At 38.3% G+C, this 26,190-nt stretch overlaps 1 protein-coding gene across 1 annotated transcript; it reads right to left on the bottom strand.

Moving 5' to 3' along the window:
• Positions 1 to 1,610: 1,610 nt before the first annotated feature.
• On the bottom strand, positions 1,611 to 2,821 carry LOC137747934 (uncharacterized). Its single transcript, XM_068488058.1, has 2 exons — positions 2,377 to 2,821; positions 1,611 to 1,753 (listed from the first exon to the last, which is right to left on the bottom strand). Exons 1-2 carry the CDS (start codon positions 2,819 to 2,821, stop codon positions 1,611 to 1,613), a joined length of 588 nt encoding a protein of 195 aa, XP_068344159.1.
• Between the last annotated feature and the right edge of the window lie 23,369 nt (positions 2,822 to 26,190).

Raw genomic sequence — 26,190 nt, 5'->3', positions numbered from 1 at the left:
TCTGTCAGTAGCATGCCGATCTGCTAAACTCTTTTGTCGATCCTGGGCCACCTTCAGGTTAGACTTGATTACTTGAACATTTTGAGTAGTCTCCTCAATAATCTCCGGGCCCACCAAAACTCTTTCTCCGACCTCAGACTAACACAAGGGTGTGCGACAAGATCTACCATACAACGCCTCAAATGGTGCCATGCTGATACTCGAATGAAAGCTGTTGTTGTAGGTAAATTCCATTAAATCCAACCGCTTGTGCCAAGCATCACCAAATTGTAACACCGAAGCTCGCAACATATCCTCCAACGTCTGAATGGTTCTTTCAGATTGTCCGTCCGTCTGAGGATGATAAGCTGTACTATAAGGTAGTCTCGCACCCAAAGCTTCCTGAAAAGCTACCCAAAACTTAGATGTAAATCTCGGATCACGATCCGAGACAATACTCATAGGGACACCATGGTACTTCACGATCTTCGAGATGAACAACTCAGCTAATCGGCCCAAAGAATACTTCTCCCTTACTGGAATAAAATGTGCTGACTTAGTAAGCCGATCAACAATCACCCAAATGCCATCAAAACCATTATGTGTACGCAGAAGCTTGTACACAAAATCCATAGTAATGTTTTCCCATTTCCACTCTGGAACAGGAAGCGGCTGCAACAACCTAAACGGCTTCTTCCTTTTCGCCTTAACTTGCTGACAAACAGCGCACCTACTCACATACTCAGCTATCTCCCTTTTCATACCTGGCCAATAATAAAATGGTCGAATGGTGTGATACATTTTAGTAGCTCCTGGATGCATAGCGTAAGCTGAGATATGTGCTTCATCGAGAATTGCTTTCTTTAAATCTAAATCGTTAGGCATAAACATCTTACCCTTCTGCATCAGCATGCCATCCGAATCACAAACTCTGAGGTCTCTCTTCCTCCCTCGATCTCGAGCTTGGATCAATTCTTGAGTTTCCCTATCAGCTACCTCAGCTTCAAGCACCCAATCAACTAAAATTGGCCTGACTTGAAAATTAGCAAGTAAAGCCACCTATCGATCTTCTGCCTCTAACCTCACTCCCGTAGATCTTAAGTCTACCAAAAGAGGAATACGACTAGCGTACAACGCATTGATACGGCCCTGAGACTTCCTGCTAAGTGCATCAACCACAACGTTTGACGACCAAGGTGATAATCAATCGTGCAGTCATAATCACTAAGCAGCTTCATCCACCTCCGCTGACGAAGATTAAGATCCTTCTGCGTAAAAAGATACTGAAGACTCTTATGATTTGTAAAGATCTTACATTTCTCTCCGTAAAGGTAATGTCTCCACAACTTCAACGCAAAAATAAGGGCTGCTAACTCCAAATCATGTGTAGGGTAATTCAACTCATGAGTTTTCAGTTGTCGTGAAGCATAAGCAATTACCCTACAATGCTTCATCAACACACAACCCAGACCATTCAAAGAAGCATCATTGTAGACCTCGAAATCACCACTATCGTCCGAGAGTGCCAAAACAGGTGCATGAGTGAGACAATACTTCAACTACTGGAAACTCTGCTCACACTTATCATCCCACTCAAATTTAACATCTTTCCTCGTTAACCTCATAAGTGGTCAAGCAATCACAGAAAAATCCTTAACAAACTGTCGATAATACCCTGCTAAACCAAGGAAACTCCTCACCTCAGTGACAGTTCGCAGTTGCTCCCATTTCTCCACAGCTGCCACCTTTTGAGGATCCACCAAAATACCTTGAGCTGAAATGACGTGCCCCAAAAACGCAACTTGGTCTAACCAAAACTGGCACTTGCTAAACTTAGCATATAATTGGTGTTCCCTCAACCTTTTCAACACCAAAGTGAGATGTCGAACATGCTCCGCTTTAGATTTAGAGTACACTAGAATGTCGTCGATGAAAACAATAACAAACCTATCCAAATATGGTTGGAATACTCGGTTCATCAAATCCATAAAAGCAGCTGGTGTATTCGTCAATCCAAATGGCATAACCAGAAACTCTTAATGACCATAACGAGTCCTGAACGCCGTCTTAGGAACATCATCCCTACTAATCTTCAGCTGATAATATCCAGACCTCAAGTCAATCTTGGAGAATGCACAAGCACCTCGAAGCTGATCAAATAAATCATCAATACGCGGCAACGATAGCGGTTTTTGATCGTCACCCGATTCAATTGCCGGTAATCAATACATAGCCTCAATGTTCCGTCTTTCTTTCTCACAAACAACACTGGAGCTCCCCAAGGTGAAGTACTAGGCTGAATAAAACCCTTATCCACTAATTCCTACAACTGAACTTTTAATTCCCTTAACTCAGCAGGAGCCATACGATAGGGAGTCAAGGAAATATGATTAGTACCTGGAAGCAACTCAATGGTGAACTCCATGTCTCGGTCTAGCGGCAATCCAGGTAAATCCTCAGGGAAAACATCAGGAAAATGTTTAACTACCCTTACATCCTCCACTTTACTAGGAGCAGCCTCATCCAACACTACATGAGCTAAGTACCCCTGGCAACCTTTAGATAACAACCTTTTCGTTGGCACGGCCGAAATAACGCCATGTCTCACCCCACTCTGCTTGCCCACAAAAGTAACCACAGGTAATCTAGGACGATGGAACGTAACTATTTTCCCGTAACAATCAATATTGGCACGATTGAAATGCAACCAATCCGTGCCCAGAATCACATCAAAGTCAACAATATCTAATGGGATAAGATCAACTGGCATAACAACATCCTCCACTATCACTGGACATCCTGGGTACACACGATCTACAATACATCTCTCCCCTCTAGGCATAGCGAACTCTAAATCATACCCTAGAGGTGTGGGGCGAGGTTGCGTCACTTGAGCAAATGTACGAGAAATCACAGAATGTGTAGTACCACAATCAATTAATACTCTAGCAAAATAACCAAGGATATTTAACATACCCATGATCAAGTCTGGATTGTTTTGAGTATCCTGCAGAGAGATGTTATGAATACGTCCCTGAGTCTGCTGCCGTCCACCTCGACCTCTGTTCGTCTGGCCACCACGACTCTGCGTGCCACGCCCCTGACTGGGCTGACCAGACTGCCTTAAAGACCCCGCACTACTCGTAGAAATCTCCCCCTACTGAGTCTGTCCTCCCTGAAACCACTGAGACCCGCCTGATGGAACTGGAGGATATGGCATATAGCCACCAGAATATTGGGGATAACCACCCTGAGAATATGGGTCCTGGGGATATTGATACTGTCCCGGGACATAAGGAACAGCATCGCCCTAATAGTAATAGACACCACCTCGACCCGTCTGCCCATAACTACCAGGACCAGGAATTTGCTGAATCGGTACAGGTGGTGGCAAGAAAGTCTGATGGGGCTTCTGCTGACTTTGGGGACAATTTACAGCCCGATGTCCCATCTGCCCACAAGTAAAGCAACCACTGCTACCTCGCCTACACTCACCAAAATGTCGATTATTACACCTGCGGCAAACTGGGGCTCTACCTCTACCAGCATCACTATGTCTCTGGGCTCTAGCACCACCAGTAAATTTACCACCACGACCCTGACCAGTGGTGCTAAAATCACCGCTAGAAGAGCTAGAACTAGTGCCACCCCTCTTGAAGTTCTGGGTCCTACGAGGTCTGAGCGACGCCTGACCCTTGCCCTTATCATCCTTCCTCTGATTACCGTCTTTCTTTTCCTCCTCACTCTCGCTGGGCATGTTCTCTGAATCCTCAATTCTCAACAAAATCTCATAAAACTCATGGTAGGTGTCACAAGGGGTAGTGGTCGCCATCGAACGCCACTTCTTCTTAGTGCCTAAACGGAAACGACGAAGCATCTCTGCCGGATTGCCAGCAACATCTGGATGATAGCGAGACAAATCAGTAAACCTCCGGTAGTACTTGTTTACTGTCAGCTTCCCCTGTCTCAACTCAGTGAATTCCTGCTTCTTGCGGTCAATATACTCAAGAGGCACAAACCTTCTCCTGAACAACTCTCAGAATACATCCCAATCAGTCTTCTCCGCTGGAGTCAAACGACGAAGTTCCTGCTCCCACCAGGATGCAGAATCTTTACCCAAAAACCACGATGTAGTCTCCACCCACTTCTCGACAGGGAGATTCCCTTGATTATGCAAAACACGAAAGGTATTCTCAATATGTTCTAGCCTCCGCTCCGCACCCTCAAAACCCTCGTTACCTTTGAACTTGTCCAACTTCAAATTATACATAGTCTCCAGAGGAGTCCTCTGGGGAGGGCGGAGCGCCGAATGAATAGTTGTAGCGATAGCTTCCCCCAGCTGAGCTACATCGGGGAAACTAGGCTGAGCAGATCGACGTGGTTCCCGACGAGGCGGCATAATTCTGACAGAAGACACCAAAACCATTAGAATACTCACAAAAGTACAAGACTGCCAAACCTAGGCTCTGATACCAAACTGACACACCCTGACCGAAATTAGGGCATGCTGGCCGTCATGTGGAAGTGACGTAACCATGTGCACAATGCGGAAGCTAATAAAATAATAATAAAAGTACGAATAAATAAAAACCAGCTATACACCACGTAAGAACATACATGTGCAAGCGTAAGTGTGAAAACGAAGTTCAGAGCTCGAAGACCTAATGCAGTCCAGGAGAACAATACTACATAAACACACCCCAAAGGTGGTCCTACACTGGTGATAATCTGTCAGATGTGCCGGGGAAATCCTCTGGGGAGCCAGCAAAAGTGCTAACCAACTAGAACCTGGAAGGGCGCAAAACAAAAAGTGTGAGTGGGCAAAAACAAAGCTTTTCGAAAATCATTTCATAAACAAAGTTCTAACCCCTCGTCGTAAAACCTATATACCTCCCAGAAAAATAGAATATACATATATATAAGTCATGCTCAGAAATATGCCATGCCAAAAGCCTCGAAGTAAAATGCAAGTGCTCAGGAATGTCAAAATCAATGCCATGTAATCTGTCAGCCGGAGTCACCTAACGTGACTTGTACGGCTGAATCTAGAGCTCAAATCTCAATCTCATTAACTATACCTGCACTCTAGTCGGAACCACCTAGAGTGGTTTGTACGACAAGACTGGGTGTAATATAAGTACGCTCAAGTGCTACGATCATGTGAAGGTTGGGCGAATACTCGAGGGTCACCTGCGAGTCGGAACCACCTAAAGTGGTCTGTATGACAAGACTGTGCACCTAACTTGGATCCAAGATGAGCGTGTGGTGCGGGAGGTGAACATCACGTGAAGGATTGTGCCCAACTCTGGGCGAGAGCACTAACACCGGGGGTGCAGGTTATGAGCTCTCTATGCATCTCAAATCACTACTGAACATAAACATAAACCATAACTTACCTGTGCGTCCACAGCACCAATACACACACACATATATATATATATATATATATATATGCAACTAACAATGCATAAACAAACGGCAACATAATGCATGACATAAAAACATATAAATGTTTCAATTCATTTTCTGGGAAAAACATAAGTATATAGGTATATACGGAAAACCAAAAGCCCACTCACTGGTATGTAAAAGGGTCGTAACCCCCTTGCCTATAGTGACCGCGCTCGTCCTCGAGATAGGTCTCACCTATATGCGAAACAACTATAAAAACGTTAATTTTAAAGCACATAACCAGCATCACAAATTACTTCTCAGACAATGCTCAAATGGGGTGTATGAATATACCAACGTGATCTATTCAACCTCAGGAACATCCTTATATTTTTAGAAAAATTTTCCACTCCGCCGCATGCGCCCTCACGCGCCGGCCAAGACACGGCCATACGTGCCGGCCATGCGTAGGCACATGCCTGGCACACTGACGGCGTCAGTTAACGTCGTCAGGAATATTCCGTTAACTTTAACGGATTCCGTTAACGCCGTTAGGAATATTCCGTCATCTTCTCCGGCGAAGCTCCGGCGTCGTTGTCGGCGACGGAAAACAAAGAAATTTTCAAAACCTTATAACTTCTTCGTTTTTCAACCAAATTTCACAAAATTGGTACCAAAATGAAGCTTACAACGAGAGGAACAAATCCATACCACTTTCAAGTGCTAAAACACATGGAATCTCACCGGGGAAACACCACCAACTCCGGCCAACCTTGTATCTCACAATCCCAACGTCCAAAACCTTCAAACGAACCACCCTGAGCCTCCTAAGGACCTCACGAAGCTTCCTACAAGCTTGAAATTCCCAAAAACACAAGAATTAACGTGTGCATGAACAGTGACCAAATCGGGGTATCCCGAGTTCGACGTGAAAACTAAGGTATCCTTACCTGAAATGGGTATGGTTGAACTCCTACGGACCTCACGAGCATGAATATGTAATTTTTTTCCTCAATCTGTGAAGGTTTGGATGGTTCTTGGGTGTGTCCGTATAAAGAGAATAGGAAAGGGAGAGAGAGAGTGCTCAGGACAGGGATGCAGTCAGGGGAAAGGGTGAGGGGGTGTGGGAGAGTGTGTGTGTGGACCAAAACCTGCCAACAAAATCCAAAAACAACCACACAACGAAGTAACCACACTAGGGGCAAAAACGTCATTTCACCCTTACAGTTCGAAAATACGGAACGGGTTGTCACAACATTGTCACATAAATATTATTTCAAAACATAGAAAAATATTTGTCTTTCAAATATTATGTACTCTAAAATAAGAGTCTAATGATAAAACACTAGCACATTACAATAAGTTACAAAATGTTCAACGATATGCAAAATGAATGGAGTCATGTTTCAAGGTTGAGGAACCTTGCACGTGTATATTTGCTTTCACATTTTTTCAAACTTGTACATTAATGAATTATGCATTTTATTTATTTTGAACTCCTTTAAAAATGTTGTTTATAAGGGTTTGTATGGTTTCAAAAATTCAAACGACGATGTACCCCTACTCAAAGAGTAGAGGATGTGATCACAAGTTTTTGCATATTTTTTTTCACATTTTTTCATACTTGTGAATTAGTTATTATAATTTTTTAATGTGTCTGGAATTGTTAAATTACTTGATATTTTTATTTTTTGATATATTTTTTAATTTTTTAATATAATAATATAATAATGCATTTTAATATACAATATATAATATGACTACGGTATTTTATAGTAAGTTTTTTTTAGTAGTTTAAAAAATTAAAATTATCAAAATAACTTTTTTTTAACATATTGAAACGGGTTACCCGCGTGTCACCTTCATATAAACTTGTTAAGGACCTATTATTATCGGGTTCTTATCATGTGATCCGATAATGACCTGATTAGTTATCATGCTGACCCAAAACCCATTATTCTTGTGTTGTGTAATAAATTGTCAAATCTAGTTTTAGCTATTTTGAGTTGACCATATTAATCACCCTTTGCTCTTCTACCACACTACAACTCTTGCAATTGCCTATGTTATTTTGGTCAAACAATGATGTTTATTTTTTTCCTAAAAAAAACAAAGAATCAGCTGGTGGCTTCACCACGACAGTCAACTTTTCAGGGGCCGAGAATTCTCATAAAGGGATTTTAGCCTCCCTTTGGCCACCATTGTGTGATTCACTAGCAAGGGGTAAGCACTTACATGTATTTTCAAAAAAAATTTAGAGAAAGGCTTTGACTATAAACACGAAAATTTTGTAATGAATGAAACAAGAACATGTGTACAAAGTAGATTTGTATTGATGAATTTGTAGGGTTACAATCTCTGTTTATGATTTTTCTCTGATTCAGTCTTTAAATTTGATGTAGATGCATAGTTTGTTGATCTAAGGGTCGCGATGACTTGATCTCGAACGAACAATTGGATGATTGCTTCAAGTTTTGAGCTTGAAACAATGCGTCAATAGTCTTTACCTCAAAGCTGTAAAAAAGGTAGTGTTGATGTAGGATTTCGTTGATTCAAGGGTCATGGCGACTTGATCTTGAATCGAACATCGTCACAAGTTTTAAGCTTGCAACAAAGTCTTGAAGGAATCAGCACAAGTGCTTGTTGATTCTTCAAGGGAATGCATCTTCAAAGAGAGCTGGCAGCGTATTAGTCTTCAAAGATTTGGCAAGGTATTCCTTTTGTGAGAATTTCGGCCCTTCAATGTAGAAATTGTTGACTTTATGCTTGTTCGAGAACCTTGTATTTATAGACTTCTTAAAGCTTGCCTTTGGATGGATTTGGCTTTGATTTGTGTCTTGATTCATTTATGGGAGAATTTAGGCATGTTTTGTGTCTTGTTTTCAGCCACTTTCCTTTGCTTGGCAAAAATCTATAAGGCTTGTTGCCTATTTTGTGAGCAATCTTCAATTCTTGCTTGTTTTGTAAAGATACTTTAGCTTTCTTTCAGGTTTTGGAAGCAATTTAGGCCCCTTGCCGATTTTAAGGAGATTTCTTCCCTTTTTCCGAATTTTAGGAATGCTTTTGAGCTTCATTTGCTTATTTGTGGCACATTTCATTGATGACTTGTCCATTTGTGATGAGTCATGTGCCACATGGAGCTTTGTGATGCATCATTTGTATGCAATGAAATTTACACGTCTACATGTAGGCATGTGCTTGGCACATACTTTTTGTAGCTGCCTTCTTTGCTATGTTGCTCAAGCTTTGTGGCTGATTTCTTTTCGTCGTTGTGAATTTGTCATCGTCATCCTTGAATGCTTATGAGTTTTGTCTCGCATGTCTTTTGCTTTAGTGAAGCAATATTGTTTTTCTTCTTGCCACCCCACTCTTAGGCTTATGTCGCCTTGTTTATTTTGTTGTAGCCATAGTATTTTTCAAGTGCTTTAAGAGCAATACCATTACCATTCTTGCGAAGGAAGGCGATTCACAAGACAAGGGAATGACATTGAAGCTTTGTGTGCCATTGACTGGCCCTAAGTAGCATGTTCTTCCTATAAAAGATAAATCAATGCGTTTCAAGTCGTGGTCTTCTAAAATATCTTGGGAGGTGACAAACTTTGGCTAACCAAATATGAAGAAGAAGGCATGTACATCGAGGATTCTTATCTTGAATCCTCCATACCATGTTGGTGACAATCCATCGGCTTCGTTTAAGCTTCTTGGCTATCACATCTGTTGCAAAGTTATGACTTGGAATATCACCTTGTCGACTATTAGAGAAGCTGTCTTTGTTGAGTTTTATTAGGAGTGGCTTGAAGATGTCTTCAGCCGATCCAAAATGTGTTTACTAATGTGGGCCTTTATCACGCCGTATACGCATCTTTGTTTAGTTATGATCGTCATCCTTTTGTCCTTCGTGCGTTCTTTGAGCATTGGTGTTTAGGGACCAACACACTTTACACGTCACAAGGGGAGATGTCAAATTCACTTTGGGATCTCCACAAGATAGAAGGTTTGATGATCCAAGGTAATTTTTACGATGAGGTTGTTCCTGGTGTAGAAGAATTGTTTGATCGCAATAGTCGAGGATTGTCTGCAAGTTGCCGTTATTTGTTTTGGGCGTATCATAAGCTTTCCCAAGAGGCTGAGGATAAGTCAAGCATGAAGATTTCTTCATGGATTTGATTTTGGTATTGGGATGCCATGAAGTACAAGAAGCCTTTGAAGAAAAATGGTCGTAATAAGACCACTAAGCCAAATGGAGACTCAGACCCATCAGGTGCCATTGGTTCAGCTAGGTGTCATGCCCTTGCTAAGTTAAAACCATTTAAGGATCTTGGCGTAGTGTCAGAGCACGTGGAGGAATCTTACCTAGCTCTTTTTTTAGCTTGTTGGCTTTGTAAGTTTGCTCTCCCCAAAGATGATGTCAACTTTATCCTTCTCGGAGTCTTCAAAGTGGCTAGAAAGATGGCTGTAGGTGAATCTATCAGCCTTGCTATTCTGGTTTTAGCTAATATTTATGATGGCTTGAGTGTTGTTTTGAACTTGACGAGCATCGAAGATCATGTTGCAGTACTTCCCTACCACTATGTGTATGGTTGGTTGGGTGAGTACTATGGCACTCATTTTTCTTCGTCGACTTTAGACAAGTTGGGGCTTTCTTCATCAACTTCAGCCAAGCTGAGGCCTTTGATGATACAGTACTATTGCGTGCTTTCTGCAAAGAACCTTGATGATTTGTAGTCGCAGGCATTATTTAGAAGCTGTGAAGGTTTGAGAATGGACCATCTAGCAAGGGTTGGCTCAGTGCGGCGAGGCCTCATAGATGATTCACACCTTAGTTTCTCAAACTTGTCTTACCTTGCAAGTTTTTGCTCAAGGTATGTTTCTTTGTGGTAAGAAGACCAATGTATTGTTCAACCGTATAGTCCTTACCATTTCAGCAGGCAATTTGGCTTTGTCCAACATGTGCCAGGCAAGTTAAAGGAAAACACACAGTTGGAATCCTTGCAAGCCATGTATATACATTGGAAGTCTTGTACCCATGCATGTGTTTGTCTTCTTAGCGTTCGGATGCTTCTGAAGAGGCAGATGACGAAGTTGACTCGCACGAAGATGAGCTTGTTTTGCGGCAGCGTTGACAAATTTTGAACAAGCAACCGCTTGAAGGTCCTCAGGATGACATTAATGTCAATTTTTGTCATAAGAAGAAGAAAGTGTTTAGGCTTCCTCAATTTGATGGTTGTGCGTCACTTGAGAAAGATGTATGTATTTCCTTCTTTCTTGCAATTTCTTCTGCTTTCATAGGTTTAGCTTTTGTTTCTAACATCTTTCTTTGTCTTTTTTAGGCTGGGCTCTCTTGTTCTTTTGATTTGGCGAACATGGGCGTTTATTCCTTTACGGATATGTTATTTGGAGGCAATCTACCTACAGACGAAAAGATTAGAGATTCGCCTGGTGCAGAGCTTCTTCTGAATCTGCCAAATGACCCAAGGTTGCCGAATGTAGATGTAGGCATGCCAGAGCTTGTTATGCGTTCAATACCTATGTTAGCTAGTTCTGAGATCTCTCTTAAAGGGCTGAACCTTAGTGGCACTGAGCAGCTCATCCATCATATCAACCTTTACGCGGTTGTAGATATCAAGAGCCATATTGAGAAGAGGATTTCAAAGTGCCCATTGGAGGACCTTCAATTGCTCAAGAAAGATTTGTCAAAGCTTGTTTTTGCGATTAACAACCTTAACGTTGATTTCTTACTCTTGAGAATCAAGATTGCCAAGCTTATGGCTACCTCAACTGAGTATTCTTCTTTGCTTGTTGTTTCCTTGAAGAAGTTGAATCCAAAGTTTAGAGCTCAGCAACTTGCAACAATAGACTTATCAATTGCCCAAGTTCGGTCTTCGCAGCAAGTTGTTTCGGAAGGTTATCAAGTCACAGAGACTTCTTTGGCTTCTATCCAAGTGCGTCTAAAAACGTTGGTGTGAAAACAAGAATAGTTGGAAGATGAAGCATCATGACTTTAGGGTGTTCTCTCAGAGCAAGAAGCTATACTTTCTCAGCATCAAGAGGAGATTTCACGCCTAGAGCAAGAGAAAGGCATGATTGTGGAGTTGCCCATCTTGTCTCCCACCGATGTGGAGACGTTGAAGACTTTGGAAAGCTTCCTTGAAGATCGTCGCCGTAGTTTTAAGGACATAGCTTTCAAGTAGTGTTTTCCATTTTTTGTACTTTAAGCCTTTTTTTTTTTTTTTTTTTTTGTACTAAGGCTTTGGAACCGACTTCTTCCTTTAAAGAAATAAAGTATTCACATTTTGAATTTGCTCCATATTCTTCAAAGTGTTTGCATTTTTTTTTTTTTTGGTGATGTGACTGTACTTGAAGTTTTGAAGTTTCAAGTTGCCTACGTACCCACGGTTGAAGAAGGATCAAGTCATGATGTAGTACAAAGGAATGATGGATTGGTTTTTTTATGGTTTTGACAATTTTGATGGTGATTTTGTCGTACACAGTTTATGCTCTTGTGGGCCAAGAGCTTTGGGTGTCGCCTTTTAAGCTTGTGCAAATAAGAAGCATTGGGTGTCATCTTTGAAGCTTGTGCAAACAAAGAGCATTGTTGCCGTGTGCACTGTAGGCTCATGCAGGAGAAGAGCTTTGTGTCATGTGCAGTTTAGGCTCATACAAGCGAGAAGCATTGCTTGTTTGGTTTAGGGGTAGTAACGCTTCAAGAATCTGCCATTGATGGGGCCGATCTTTAAGCCATCTTCCACCATGATTAAGTAGGCGTCGTTGGTGTAGACCTCTTGTATTACGTAAGGTCCATCCCATTTTGATGTGAACTTGCTTTTTGTCTTGTGAGTTGTAATGATAGGCATTCGTAATGCCAATACAAGATCTCCAGTTTGGAAAGACCTTGGGCGGACCTTTGTGTTGAATGCCCTAGATAGCTGTGCTTGGTAGCATTCCAAGTGTTGTTCAGCTTCAGGCCTTATTTCGTCGAGTGTTTCTAACTCTTGAAGTTGTAGCTTTGCATTTTCCTTTTTAGAACAACTTCCATGCCATATACGAGAGAATAAGGCGTAACTTGGGTAAGAGTCATATGTGTCGTCCTATATGCCTAAAGTGCTTCGCTTATCCTTTCGTGCTAGTCACTCTTTGTTCAGCCAATCACCTTCTTCAGAAGGTTGCACATCGTTTTGTTGAATGATTCTGCAAGACCAGTGGCCAGAGCATGATACATGGAAGACTTGTGCTAATTGAATTTGTATTTCTTGTAGAGCTCGTCCATGAGTCAATTGGAGAACTGTTTTTGTTGTCAGTGATGATATAGCAAGGCACACCATATCGATGGATGATATAATCTTTGATGAAATGGACAACAATTTCTTTCTTGACTTCCCTTAGAGGTACGGCTTCAACCCACTTGGAAAAGTAATCCGTTGTGGCTAAGATGTAGGCTTCTCCTACATATGACTTTGGTGTGATTAGTCTTATGACGTCTAATCCCCATGCATCAAACAGCCATAAAGCAACTGTAGGGTGTAATGGTTCAGGCGGTTGATGTATGAAGTTGGCGTGGAATTGGCAGGTTTGGCACCCTTTGGCGTACTCCAAGCAATCCTTCACCACGCTTGGCCAGTAGTAACCCATTCTTTTGAGCTGGAAATGTAATTTTGGGCCAGACTGATGCATTCCACATACGCTTGAGTGTGCTTCTTCCATGGCTTGATTGGCTTTTTCCTTACCTAGGCATCTCAGAAATACTCTTTCAAAATAGTGTTAATAGAGTGTTCGTTTGTAGTAGAGGAAGCGAGGTGCTCGTCGATGTATTTTAGAGCGGTGTCTAGGATCATCTAGAAGCTTTCCATGCTCCAAGTTGTCGATCAGTGGTTGTCTCCACTCTTCAATGTCGACTAGAAGTATTGGTATGACATTTGTATCATCCAGTAACATTTCAGTGACAAACAAGATCACCCATCTTTGGCAAACTGGCACGTTCGCAGCTTCATCTGCTCCTAGTGCCATACTTGAAGCTAGGTTAGCGAGAGCGTCCGCCATTTGATTTTCTTTTCTTGTAACATGTTCTAATGTCACAACCTTAAACTTTTGTAGTAGTTGAGTTGCTAGCCAAAAGTATTGGAGGCGATCATATTTCCTTACTTCATATTCAGTCAAGAGTTGATTAAGTATAAGCTTAGAGTCGCCATACATTTCTAGCGTTGTGATTTCCATGACGATCACAATTTGAAGTCCAATGATCAGTGCTTGGTACTCAGTGAGGTTTTTGAAGCATAGCTTGCTTAGTCAGAAGGAATATGGTAGTACCTGTCTTTGTGGCAACTTGAATACTACTCCTACCCCCACTTTGTCCGTTCGTGCTGATCCGTCAAATAACTTTGTCCGTTCGTGCTTGTTGATTCTTCAATGGAAAGGTTCGGCTTTGGTCGAAAGAAAGCTTCGGCTTTGGTTGTACATTATTCGAACAGAGCTTTGGCAGCGTATTAGTCTTCTAAGATTTGGCAGAGGTTCTCCTTTTGTGAGAATTTCGGTCCTTCAACGTAGAAATTGTCAACCTTATGCTTGTCCAAGGACCTTGTATTTATACACTTCTCAAAGCTTGCCTTCAGATGGATTTGGCTTTGATTTTTGTCTTGATTCGTCCATGGGAGAATTTAGGCATGTTTTGTGTCTTGTTTTCAGCCACTTTCCCTTGCTTGGTTGAAATATATAGGGCTTGTTGCCTATTTTGTGAGCAATCTACAATTCTTGCTTGTTTTGTTAAGATGCTTTAGCTTTCTTTTCGGTTTTCGGAGCAATTTGTGCTTGTCGATTTTAAGGAGATTTCTTCCCCGTTGCTGAATTTTAGGAAGGCTTTTGAGCTCCCTTTGCTTGATTTGTGCCACATATCATTGATGACTTGTCCATTTGTGATGAGTCATATGCCACGTGGAGCTTTGTGATGCATCATTTGTATGCAATGAAATTTACATGTCTACATTGACTCTTCAAGATTGAGAATGAGTTCCTCTTCAATTCACTTAGTGACCAATTCATGAAACATACTCAAAACTAGAAGGTTGTTTAGTCAATCACTTGTAACAAACAAATAGACGGTTCATAATTCATTTACCGAATCCCTTCATCTGTTTCTATATAGTTCAGTGACAAAACTTTACCGAATCCTTTCATCTATTTTTATATAGTTCAATGACAAAACTTTCTCATATTTAATTGATTTTTTTGTAGAGATGATATGAGGTGATCTTTACAAAATAATTTATAATATGGACAGTTACGATTATAAGCTTGAATAGTTTTGTGAATCGGCTACATAGTGAATTGTAAAGGAACTCCTCCTTGTTTATTGAGGAGCCAAATTAATTCCGAAGTTTTATTGAACTAAGAAGGATTGCTTTGTTATCTAACCGTAGAGATGATATTCCAAACATAGAGGTACTTAAATCAGAGAAAATCTATAGCAAGTTAACGAGTTACAAGATTACAAACTCAAGCATAGGTAAATGACAATAAAGTAAGTGAAAACAGTCAAATAAAATCCCCTTGGTTCATCAATAAAATATCCATTTGATGCCTTCTACCTCAGTTGAAGGCTAAAAGAGATTTCTAATAACTGCAAACATTTTTTTGCAATGTTAATTGTCCTAAATTGTGAAATGATTTTTGAGTTAGAAAACATTTTAGTATTTCTAGAGAAGCATGTGGTGGTAAGTGCTTATTCATGAAGCAATTTCAAGTGATTATTTAAAAATAAAAACTTATATTTTTAACGAGGATAATACTTACATTACTCAGAATACACATATCTCACCTCTTGCGAATAACATATATGCATCGTATAAATCTTATAATTGAAACCTTCCAATTTCTTAATGTTTGTTTGAAGATCATTCCTACAAAAAAAAAAAAAAAAATCATTCGAATTGGAGATTGTTTAGTCATCCAAAGGTATTACTAAATAGATGGTTCATCATAAATATATTACTTAGTACTCAAGTCATCCATTTGTTCTCTACATGTGGAGGCATTAACAATCCTTGATAGGAACGATTTTTTGTAGGGATAATCTTCATCCAAAGAGTAACAAATTTAACATTCAGATTACGAACTTTATATAAAATGACGATACATTATTAGTAAAGGGTGAAATATGTGCACTCCTTTTTGGAGGATACAAGTATTGTCCTAAACATAATAAATTAAACGTATATCCTAAATATGACCTAAATTTGCAAAAGTTTGTGCATGTTCCCCCATCGTGTATTTGAGTATTCATGAACGAATACTTCATGCACCGCCTATACTCAAGGGAAGCTAACAAGTTGCGCTTTACCTCCATATAAAAAATTAACAGTAACCACATCAAGATGTGAAGTATAAAGCAATTAAACATCAAAATATATAATATCAATAGTGAGTGTTTTTATATATATTCTTAATCGATGGAATAGTAGTTTGTGTACGATGAAATCTGAAACGTGTGCAAAAGTTCATATACACACACAAAGAATCCAAGAGCGTACATCACACTTTATCATCGAGGAGCGTAGTGGTAGCACTTGTAACATGCAATTTTAATTTTTTTTTAGGAATGCCAATTAATTAATAATAGTCCTATATTAATTGGGACAATGAAATGCAAAAGAAAAGATAGGAAAGGGAATCAAGAAGCAAAGCTCTCAGCATGGGGGCAGAAGTGTCATTTTCCCACCTCCATTTTAAGGTTCACCTCTCCTCCCCGTCTGCCCTAACTGAAAACGACTGCAAGCAACCTGTGGTCTACCTGTGTATATATCTCCACTAATATAGATATAATATATAGAATTTTATTAATTTCATGTATAAATATGGAATTTACACACCGACTCCAAAACCATTAGCCCTCATCTCTCTCTCTCTCTCTCTCTCTCTCTCTCTCTCTTTCTCCCTCGCCTTCTCTCTTCTTGTACTTATCTCTCCGACTCTCTCTCGGTTATGGATTGTGTTTGTTGATAAATTGATATATAGGGATAATATTCTGTGTAGCTCCTGAATTGATTCAAGAAACGAAGATGGTAGATCTTCAAACTGTTTGCTGCATGTGTGGTGACGTGGGTTTTCCTGACAAGCTCTTCCGCTGCAACAATTGCCGCGATCGCTTTCAACACTCGTATGTATTTTCGCCATCGCCCATCATCATCATCATCATTATCATCATCATCATCATCATCATCATCACCATCATCATCTCATATATGTCATGCATCATACATAATGTAAAGATATGATATTTGCTATGTATGTATGTATGTATGTATGTAAACTGTAAAGACATCATATATATTTGTATCATCATGAACATGATCATGGATTCATGGTTCCTACGTGTGATAGGTATTGATAACTGAATAGGTAGAGTTAAAAACCCATCTTAAAAAAACACCCACCAAACCTACCTATTATTATTGGTACCATGCATCATATATATGATGCTCATGATCATCATGGTATAATAAGACCATGAGATATGCATCCTATGTCATCATCAACAACATATATTTGTATAAAAATGTGTATAATGCTGTAACCATGCCTAGTCCTATTATGTCAATATTTCAATTAATATAAAGCTGATAAGAACAAGAAAAACTCATTTACTAATTAAGCACGATACCCATGTGAATTTGTGTTAAGACAATTATGTGCTTATGAATTAATTTCTCAATCAATAAGGTCGAATCTCATAGACAACAGTTGTTAATTCTAGGTATTGTAGTAACTATTATAGAGAGTACGCAGAGCCAATTGAACTGTGCGATTGGTGCCGAAGTGATCAAGAGAGGAGCACAACAAGGCACGGTAGCTCTTCCAAGAAATCAAGCATGGTGACCAGAGGAGGAATCGAGACTGGAGGTGCCTCGAGCCGGTCAGAATACTCCGGGGATCACAAGATCAAGCAACACGATCATCAACAAGAAGGTGGTAGCAGCGAGAAGGCTAACACCAAGAACCACCCTAGCAGCGGCACGCCATCACCAAGAACCACTACGCGCAGGTACAAGCTTCTCAAGGATGTCATGTATTAAAGACTATCTAAAGAGGGTGAGTGATTATACAAGGCTTATGAAACTAGAGGGCTTTAAGTGTTTATAGAAGCAAATTATGTTAATTATGTATCGTAATTAGTACTTATACTATCCATCCGGAGAGTGTTCATATTGTTCTTTTTTTTTTTTTTTTTGGGTTCCTTTGTGTTTTATTAATTTGTGATTTCCGTAAGTAAGTTGTTCATAAAATAACGTAAGCTTGCTCGGCAATGAATTTAGTTCTCTATCTGTAAATCCCTATATATTCTGGTCCAGTCTCTATATTTCGGTCAGAAATAGCCCAAAGTCATAAATTAATGCATTATGAACTAGCTATAGTATCTAGGTTTCCAGCATGAACTACATAAAGAAGTTCAGTTTCAAGGAAAATAATAAAACCAGTTAAGGTATGCTGTTTTTCCTGATTAAGATTAATCAATCAATTCAAGATGTATATAGAAAACCCTAGGACCTGATTAAAACTAATTAATCAATTCAAGATATATGGAAAACCACCACTTAATTAGTACTACGGTTTAATGGTATTCCTCTTCACTTATAAGTGAGAGATATTAGGTTCGGATCTCGCCAAAGGTGAATTTGAACCTCATTATTGCTCCAGGAGGTTCCTCCAATCACATCCGTTCATCGTCCATTGTGCGGTCAGAAATCATTGGAACTTTTTTTTATTTAAAATTGAATATAAACAGTACCTGGCAAAAACTGGCCACACGATGTATGATGAACGGATGTGATTGGAGGATCCCTGAAATCCTCACAAAGAGGATCCAGCGAGGATCCTTTACTCATTATTGCTAGTCCATTGTGAGGTTAAGTCTACTCTCCCTTCCCCCTAATGTAGATAATATCATTTGTTCAGAAAAAGATATATAGAAAACCCTAGGACCTAATTAATAGAAAATTACAATAATTCTATTCTAACAGTTAATTAATTTTTTTTCGAGTTGTACTTTGTTTTTTGGGAGGAGTGTGGTGTAGGACGTAGATGGTGAGTATTTGTAGTACTGTAGGGTTTGTCTCTGTCACGGCAAGGTTCTTGAGGGAGTTGCACCCTCTTTGCTTTGTTGAGACTCCTGAGGAGAGAATTGAATGCCTTGGGATACCTTCTCACCAAAGAATTCGTAGTACCTAATGCCTGCTGCTCACTTTTACAGATTCATTGAAGGCCTTTAGTAGATAGCTAGGCCCTCTCTATTATTGTGCTTGCTCAATTAAAAAATAATAATAATACACATATATATAGTTTTCGTAAGAGAGTATTTCACTAGGGTAGCGATTTTGATACTTCCTGTACGTTTAGGCTCAATCATTCTGGACTGAGCGTGGAGAGTTATGCAATAGTTAACTACTAGTGTTGTAACTTAAATGATGTGAGTGTGAAAAATATTATTTCTTCAATTATATCTAATGATTGAATTAAGCGTATGCAAGTGTTTTTTTAAGTTTACTGTCAAATTGCAAGTTTAACATGGACATGCAGTGGAAATTACTAATTTAGAATATTGTTTAGAGTATAGTATGGAAGGAGAAAAGATCGGTGAAAGGCATAGAGATAAGAAAAAATACCAACAACGAAAGAAAATCTGTACATAAACATAAGTGGGAATTTTTAAGTGGATGCTGTTTCTAGGCCATTCATTTAGTTCAGGAATTCTTGATTTTAGCCATGTTTCTTACACGTGCTTTGTACTAGTATTGTATGATGATTTATGAAATATCTCTAAAGTACACAAGCTGATAAGGTCTCTTGCACTACACGTGTTTTGGCCATTTATGAGAAAGCAACAAAACCCCTCCTCATTGGTGGTCTTGAATTGACAATAAACCTTTTTTTTTATTTTTTTATTTTTTATTATCAAACAATAAATTTGTTAGATTATATATTAAATTAAAAAATTAATAGATTTTGAACTCACGCTGCGATACAAAAACAACACTTATCTTCACCATTATAGTTGAGAGCCATTTCTGAAACCATCCTCTTTTCTTTCTCATTCAAATCTCTTTTATTATTATTATTTTTTTTTTTTTTTTTGGGGGGTCTGATTGGACCTACAAACATCCAATGAAACTATACAATGACGCCAAAGTCATCGAAACTTTTCCCAAAATATCAACACTAATTAATGTTAGTCAGGTAACACAACAAATACATTATTTATTAGAAATATACTTAAAAATAAACAAAAATAAATAGTGTCACATCTAGGGATGGCAATTCTAACCGTTAAACTCGATAACCGTGGATAACCATCCAAATGGATTGGATTTGGACATGAAAATTCGGGTATGGTTTGGATATGGAGAAAACCCGTGAACTTTATTCGGTTATGGTTTTGGATATGGTTATAGGAGTACCCAATCCATATCCGTACCCAAATCCGATCCGAATATTATATATATATATATATATATATTTGATATATATTATAATTTTATTCAATTATGCCTTTCGAAATCTTGGAATCATGCCCACAACGTATTCAATTATTCCTATCCCTACAGTACTAATTCATTATGCATGAATCAAACCCTATACTATCTTTATTATGCACCAAACATCATACATGGGGCATACCAACAACCTCATCAATTCTATACTATCTTTATTATGCATCAAACATCATTCTTTTGTCATCACAAGTTTTGAAATGATTAGACAATTTGTTTTGTCTTCCTTTCGTATTTGTTTTTGTCCTCTTTTTCTTTTTTATTGGACCAATTTATCATATTGGCTTATCATGAACAACTTCAAATATATATTGTTATGTTTTTTGTAATTGGATGTGGCTATTTAATGGCAGAATTAGTATCTGCTAAAATTTATATCAATTGGATGAATATAATTTTTTTTTTTTTTTTTTTTTTTACAAAGATGGATATAACCGATAAGCGATTGAAAATCTGTTACCCGGTGGATATGGTTATGGATAATCCCCGATGGTTATTTTGCGGTTATGGGTATGGTTAATTTTTGTGGTTATGGGGATGGATATAGCATTTCTATCCCCAAACTGAACCGTTGCCATCCCTAGTCACATCAATTTGAATTGGAATGTTTGTATTTTGTTTTGAGGTCTACGTATACAATCACTTGGAATCATTTTTCCAATGGAAAACTAACCAAAACCCCTAAAAAACTTTCCTTTTAATCATCAGGACAAAACAATTCTATAATACCCAAATTGGGCATGGGAAAGAAGACAAGGGAAAAATCATTTCAGGGATATCACATGCAAAAGCTAAAATTGGGCTACAGGAGACAACCATGCAGGAAAGCTCACATGCATTTATCAGGACAAGCAAGTTCACATGCAAAGCTAAAAAGAAGACAAATAAATTAGACCACGTTTCAGAAATAGTGCTGACAATTTCAGCAATAGTAGAAGATGACAAATACCAAGGAGATGTCCATACCATACATTTGTAATGATTTTAAATCAGAGTATTCTCACTCAGTCTATATAAGAGAAGTTCCCTTCATTGTACAAGCACACCTCAACATCTCAACACCTGATACACACCATACTCACACCATACTTCAATCCTCATACACCCAAGCATCCCAAACCTTCCTAGCATCCTTTGTAAACACTTCTTTGTAAACATTCTGTATATCAATAAAAGTTCAAGTGTACATATTCAAGCAATCTTCAAGTCTTAAGTAAGTGTTTTCTTTTCTTTCTTTAGTGTATTTGTTTAAATAGACTTCTAGTCCAAAACAGGGAAACACTATTGTAGTTATATTATTAACCTGCTAAACTGACGATCATACTTTTTTCGAGCACTCTGTTATAGTTGAATGCTTGCCATACAAATAACTGAACATTAACCAGGGTACCTCTGAGTTCTTAGTACCTCTGAATTCAACCGTTAAGGCCTTATACCTGCATTGTGAGTGGCCATCATGTTGAAACATGTCGAGTTCCATGTGCAAGATTTTATGTCTAGTTTTTATAATGGTCATCCGACTATTTAACCGGGCATACTTCATGAATTTGGTATCAGAGCCAAGTTCAGCATTTTAATAGTATAATTATAATAGTAAAGTACCTTGAGGACAGAAGTCATTAACACAACTGATATCGCACTTGTTTATTTTGTATGAACAACATATATTATTGTCCTTGCTGACCTTGTGTCAACCACAACCACTAGGTATTTATTGTCCTAGACACCCAACTATAACTAGTATAAAGAGAAGATTATCATACATATCCAAAAGAATTATTAGGACTTTGAAGAAGCAAAAGTTTTATCTTGGTTATCTTTATTAGTAAATATAATAATACAAAAGTGCAGCATAAAGTTTTAGAAGCAAAAAGAGCAACAGATCAAACTTTAGAGACCCTGAGAGAAGAAAGAGAGTTTCTAAGAAACCAGCTAGCCGTAACTTCAGAGAAAGGTAGATTCTAGTTTATGATAGATTATCTTAATTTAGAAATTAATGAACCACAAAAAAGAAAAATAACTTTAGACCCAAATAGTTTAGTTTGTTATTTTCCATTGAGAAAACATAATCATATTTTGCATAGTAAAGAAAATCCACAAGCCAATAGTATTGTAGATCTTATTATTAATTAAGCAGAAAATATAAAATTAGAAAATTATAAGCATAATCATTTGTTAACCCGTTGTTAGAGCATTTTCAGAAAAATTCCATAAAAACAATTACACAAAATTTAGATTATATTACATCTCAGTTAGAAGATAATAATAAAAATATTCAAAGTTTTCCTAGCAAAAGAGAGATAAAAGAGCTTGTTGACCTCATAGATAGTAAGCCTAAGCAAGTAGAACTTAGATCATTAGAAATAGTTGAGCAGTTAAAATTAGAAGTTCAAAAAATTCAATCAGTGCAAAAAGAGTTGAGTGAACAAGTAGATAAGCTACATAATAAAATAGATAGATTATTAGTTTAATGACTGATTCTAGAACTAGCAGAAAATATATCCAAGCTTTGAAAGAAATTAGCAAGCTAGATAAAGAACCAGTAGGTTTAACAGATTTTTCAACACAAGTAGCTAGTAGTAATATTCTCATTAGGCAAAATAATTTAATTATTCAATTAGTTTTAAGTTTGGCTGAGAAATTAGAACAAGTTGAAGAACAAATAGCAGAAATAAACCAAGTTTTACATAACACATCTTCATCACTTCTACCATTTTTGTTAGAAAAATTAGAAAATTGAACTTTAAGTACAAATAATCATATTAGAAGACCTAAGATAAATCCTTTTGATAATAGAAAATGGAACTCATTAGGAGAAAAGGAAAAGAAATAGTTAGAGCTGAAGATAGTTACCCAAATAAAGAAGAAGCACAAGAATTTATTAGAAGAGGTTTTGAGAGAACACAAAAAAATAAATATAATTTGTATCAATTAGGTTTATTTGAAAATAGTAGTAGAATTGTAAGTAGCATCAGTCAACATAAAGTTAGATGTATTGATAAAGAAGTTACACTTAATTTAATTAGTAAAGAAGCAGTTACTCATTTGAGAAAATCACATTTCAGTCAAATTCACATATGAATAATATTAATTGGAATAGTAGGATTAACCAGAGCACAAGTAGGCACAAAAGCTTTAGTATACATATATGATGATAGATGGGATAATCACCAACAAGCAGCAATAGCAACAGCTAAAGTAGACTTAAGTTCAAACTTAGCAGTCATAGGATGTATTCCAAATTACGTTATGACAATTAATGAATTTAGTAAATATATTAAAGTGAGCATAAGAACAAAAAATTATAATATGATAGGAGAGTATAAAAATTTGTATATTACCTTAATGTATATTGGTAAAGTATCTGATAAATATAATCATAAGTTTAATTTAGAATTTCAAAATTTAGTTCAAACATTTGGTAGTAAACATGTAAATATGATAGAAACAAAACCCGTAGATAATAGTTTTTTAGAAAAAAACTCACTGGACATTACCTAATTTACAAATAGGAAGAAATAGACAACCAGATAGAGTACAAATATATGAAACTAGTACAGGTAAAGCAACAATTATGTGACAGCCCGTTCCGGAATTTTCGAACCGTAAGGGTGAAATGACGATTTTTCCCCTAGTGTGATTTTTCGTTGTGTGGTTGTTTTTGAACTTGGTTTTGGCTGGTTGTGGACCACACACATTTCCCCACACACACCCTTACCCTTTCCCTGCCCTGCACCCCTTGTCCTGAGCCTTTCTCTCCCCCATTTCCTATCCCATTTGTACGGACACACCTAGAAACCCTTCAAATCTTCACAGATCGAGGAAACAAAGTATATATTCTTGCTCGTGAGGTCCGTAGAAGTTCAACCGTACCCATTTCAGGTAAGGATACCTTTGTTTTCACGTCAAACTCGGGATACCTCGATTTTGTCACTGTTCATGCACACATTAATTCTTGTGTTTTTGGGAATTTCAAGCTTGTAGGAAGCTTGGTGAGGTCCTTAGGAGGCTCGGGGTGGTTCGTTTGAAGGTTTTGGACGTCGGGATCATGAGTTACAAGGTTGGCCGGAGTTGGTGGTGTTTTCCTGGCGAGATCCCGTGTGTTTTAGCACTTGAAAGTGGTATGGATTTGTTCCTCTTGTTGTAAGCTTCATTTTGGTACCAATTTTGTGAAATTTGGTTGAAAAACGAAGAAGATATGAAGTTTTGAAATTTTCACGATTTTCCGGCACCGGCAACGGCGCCGGAGCCTCGCTAGAGAAGACGACGAAATATTCCGTCAGTTTGGACGGAATATTCCTAACGACGTTAACGGAATATTCCTGACGGCGTTAACTGACGCCGTCAGTGTGCCAGGCACGTGCCTGCGCGTGGCCGGCGCGTGGGGGCGCGTGCGACGGTGAAAATTTTTTCTAAAAATTTGGGGATGTTCCTGAGGTTGAGTAGATCACGTTGGTGTATTTATACACCCCATTTGAGCATTGTATGAGAAGTTATTTCTTAAGGTTGGTTATGTGTTTTAAAATTAACGTTTTTATAGTTGTTTCGCATATAGGTGAGACTTATCCCGAGGACGAGCGCGGTCACTCGAGGCAAGGGGGTTACGACCCTTCTACATACCAGTGAGTGGGCTTTTGGTTTTCCGTATATACGTATATACTTATGTTTTTCCCAGAAATTTATTTGAAACATTATACGTTTATATGCCATGCTATAGTTTGCCATTTATTTACGCATTATGAGTCGCATATCTTTATATATGTTTGGTGCTGCGGACGCACAGGTAAGTGCCAGGTGAGTTATGATTTATGTTTACGTTCAGTAGTGATTTGAGATGCATAGAGAGCTCATAACCTGCACCCCCGGTGTTAGTGCTCCTGCCCAGAGTTGGGCAAAGTCCTTCACGTGATGTTCACCTCCCGCACCACACGCTCATCTTGGATCCAAGTTAGGTGCACAGTCCTGTCGTACAGACCACTTTAGGTGGTTCCGACTCATAGGTGACCCGCGATTATTTGCCCAGCCTTCACGTGATCGTAGCACTTGAGCATATTTATATTACACCCAGTTCTGTCGTATAGACCACTTTAGGTGGTTCCGACTCGTGTGCAGGTATAGTTAGTGAGATGGAGATTTGAGCTCTAGATTCAGCCGTACAGGTCACGTTAGGTGACTCCAGCTGACAGATTACATGGCATTGATTTGACATTCCTGAGCACTTGCATTCTATTTAGAGACATTTGACATGGCATATTTCGGAGCATGATTATTATATATGTATATTCTATTTTTTTGGGAAGTATACAGGTTTTACGGCGAGGGGTTAGAATCTTGTTTATGAAATGGTTTTTGAAAAGCTTTGTTTTTGCCCACTCACACTTTTTGTTTTGCGCCCCTCCAGGTTCTAGTTGGCTAGCACTTTTGGTGGCTTCCCTGAGGATTTCCAAGGCATATCTGACAGATTATTACCAGTGTAGGACCACCTTCGGGTGTGCTTTTGTAGTGTCGTTTTCTCCTGGACTGCATTAGGTCTTCGTGCTCTGAATTTTATTTTTCACACTTACGCTTGCACACGTATGTTATTACTTTGTGTAAAGCTGGATTTTATTTATTCGTATTATTTTTATTAGCTTCCGCACTGTGCACATGGTTACGTCACTTCCACGTGACGGCCAGCATGCCCTGATCTCGGTCGGGGTGTGTTAATTAGGTTAAGTGATTACGAGCAACTAGAAAAAATAGAAGAGGATGAGAGTGAGATCGAAAATGAGAGTATTCATATGGCTTTTGATAATTTAGATATTAATTTAGTTGAGCAAAATTTTGATCATATTGTAGATAAGATTATAGAAGATATTGATCATTTGGATGAAGAACAATACTTAGAAAAGTATAAGACATGATTTAGGACTACATAGAATTTCAGATGAAGAGACGAAAAAAATTAATTTTAGAAATAGGAGTAGAACATATTTTAGGATCAAAAGAATATAATAATTTATTAGAGTTAAAAGTAGAATGTAATTCAGCAGAAGAAAGTAGTACATCAAGAGTAGAAAATTCAGGATACACTTGTAGAACTGATTAACAATTTTTGAGACAAACAAATGAAAAATATAATGAAAAAGCAGGTGTAGATTATGTTGAAGAAAGTATCACTACAAGAAAACATGGCTTAGGTGGCGATAGACATTTGTCACATAAACAAGAAAATTCGTCACATTTGACTATATGTGACGAAATTCTAGCGTCACCAATTACGTCACTTATAGTCCATGTGACAAAT

Source organism: Pyrus communis, chromosome 10 (assembly GCF_963583255.1).
Source record: "Pyrus communis chromosome 10, drPyrComm1.1, whole genome shotgun sequence".
Classification (NCBI taxonomy): Eukaryota; Viridiplantae; Streptophyta; class Magnoliopsida; order Rosales; family Rosaceae; genus Pyrus; species Pyrus communis.
The sequence above is the reverse complement of the archived record's forward strand: the minus strand, read 5'-3'. Positions and strand labels throughout refer to the sequence as shown.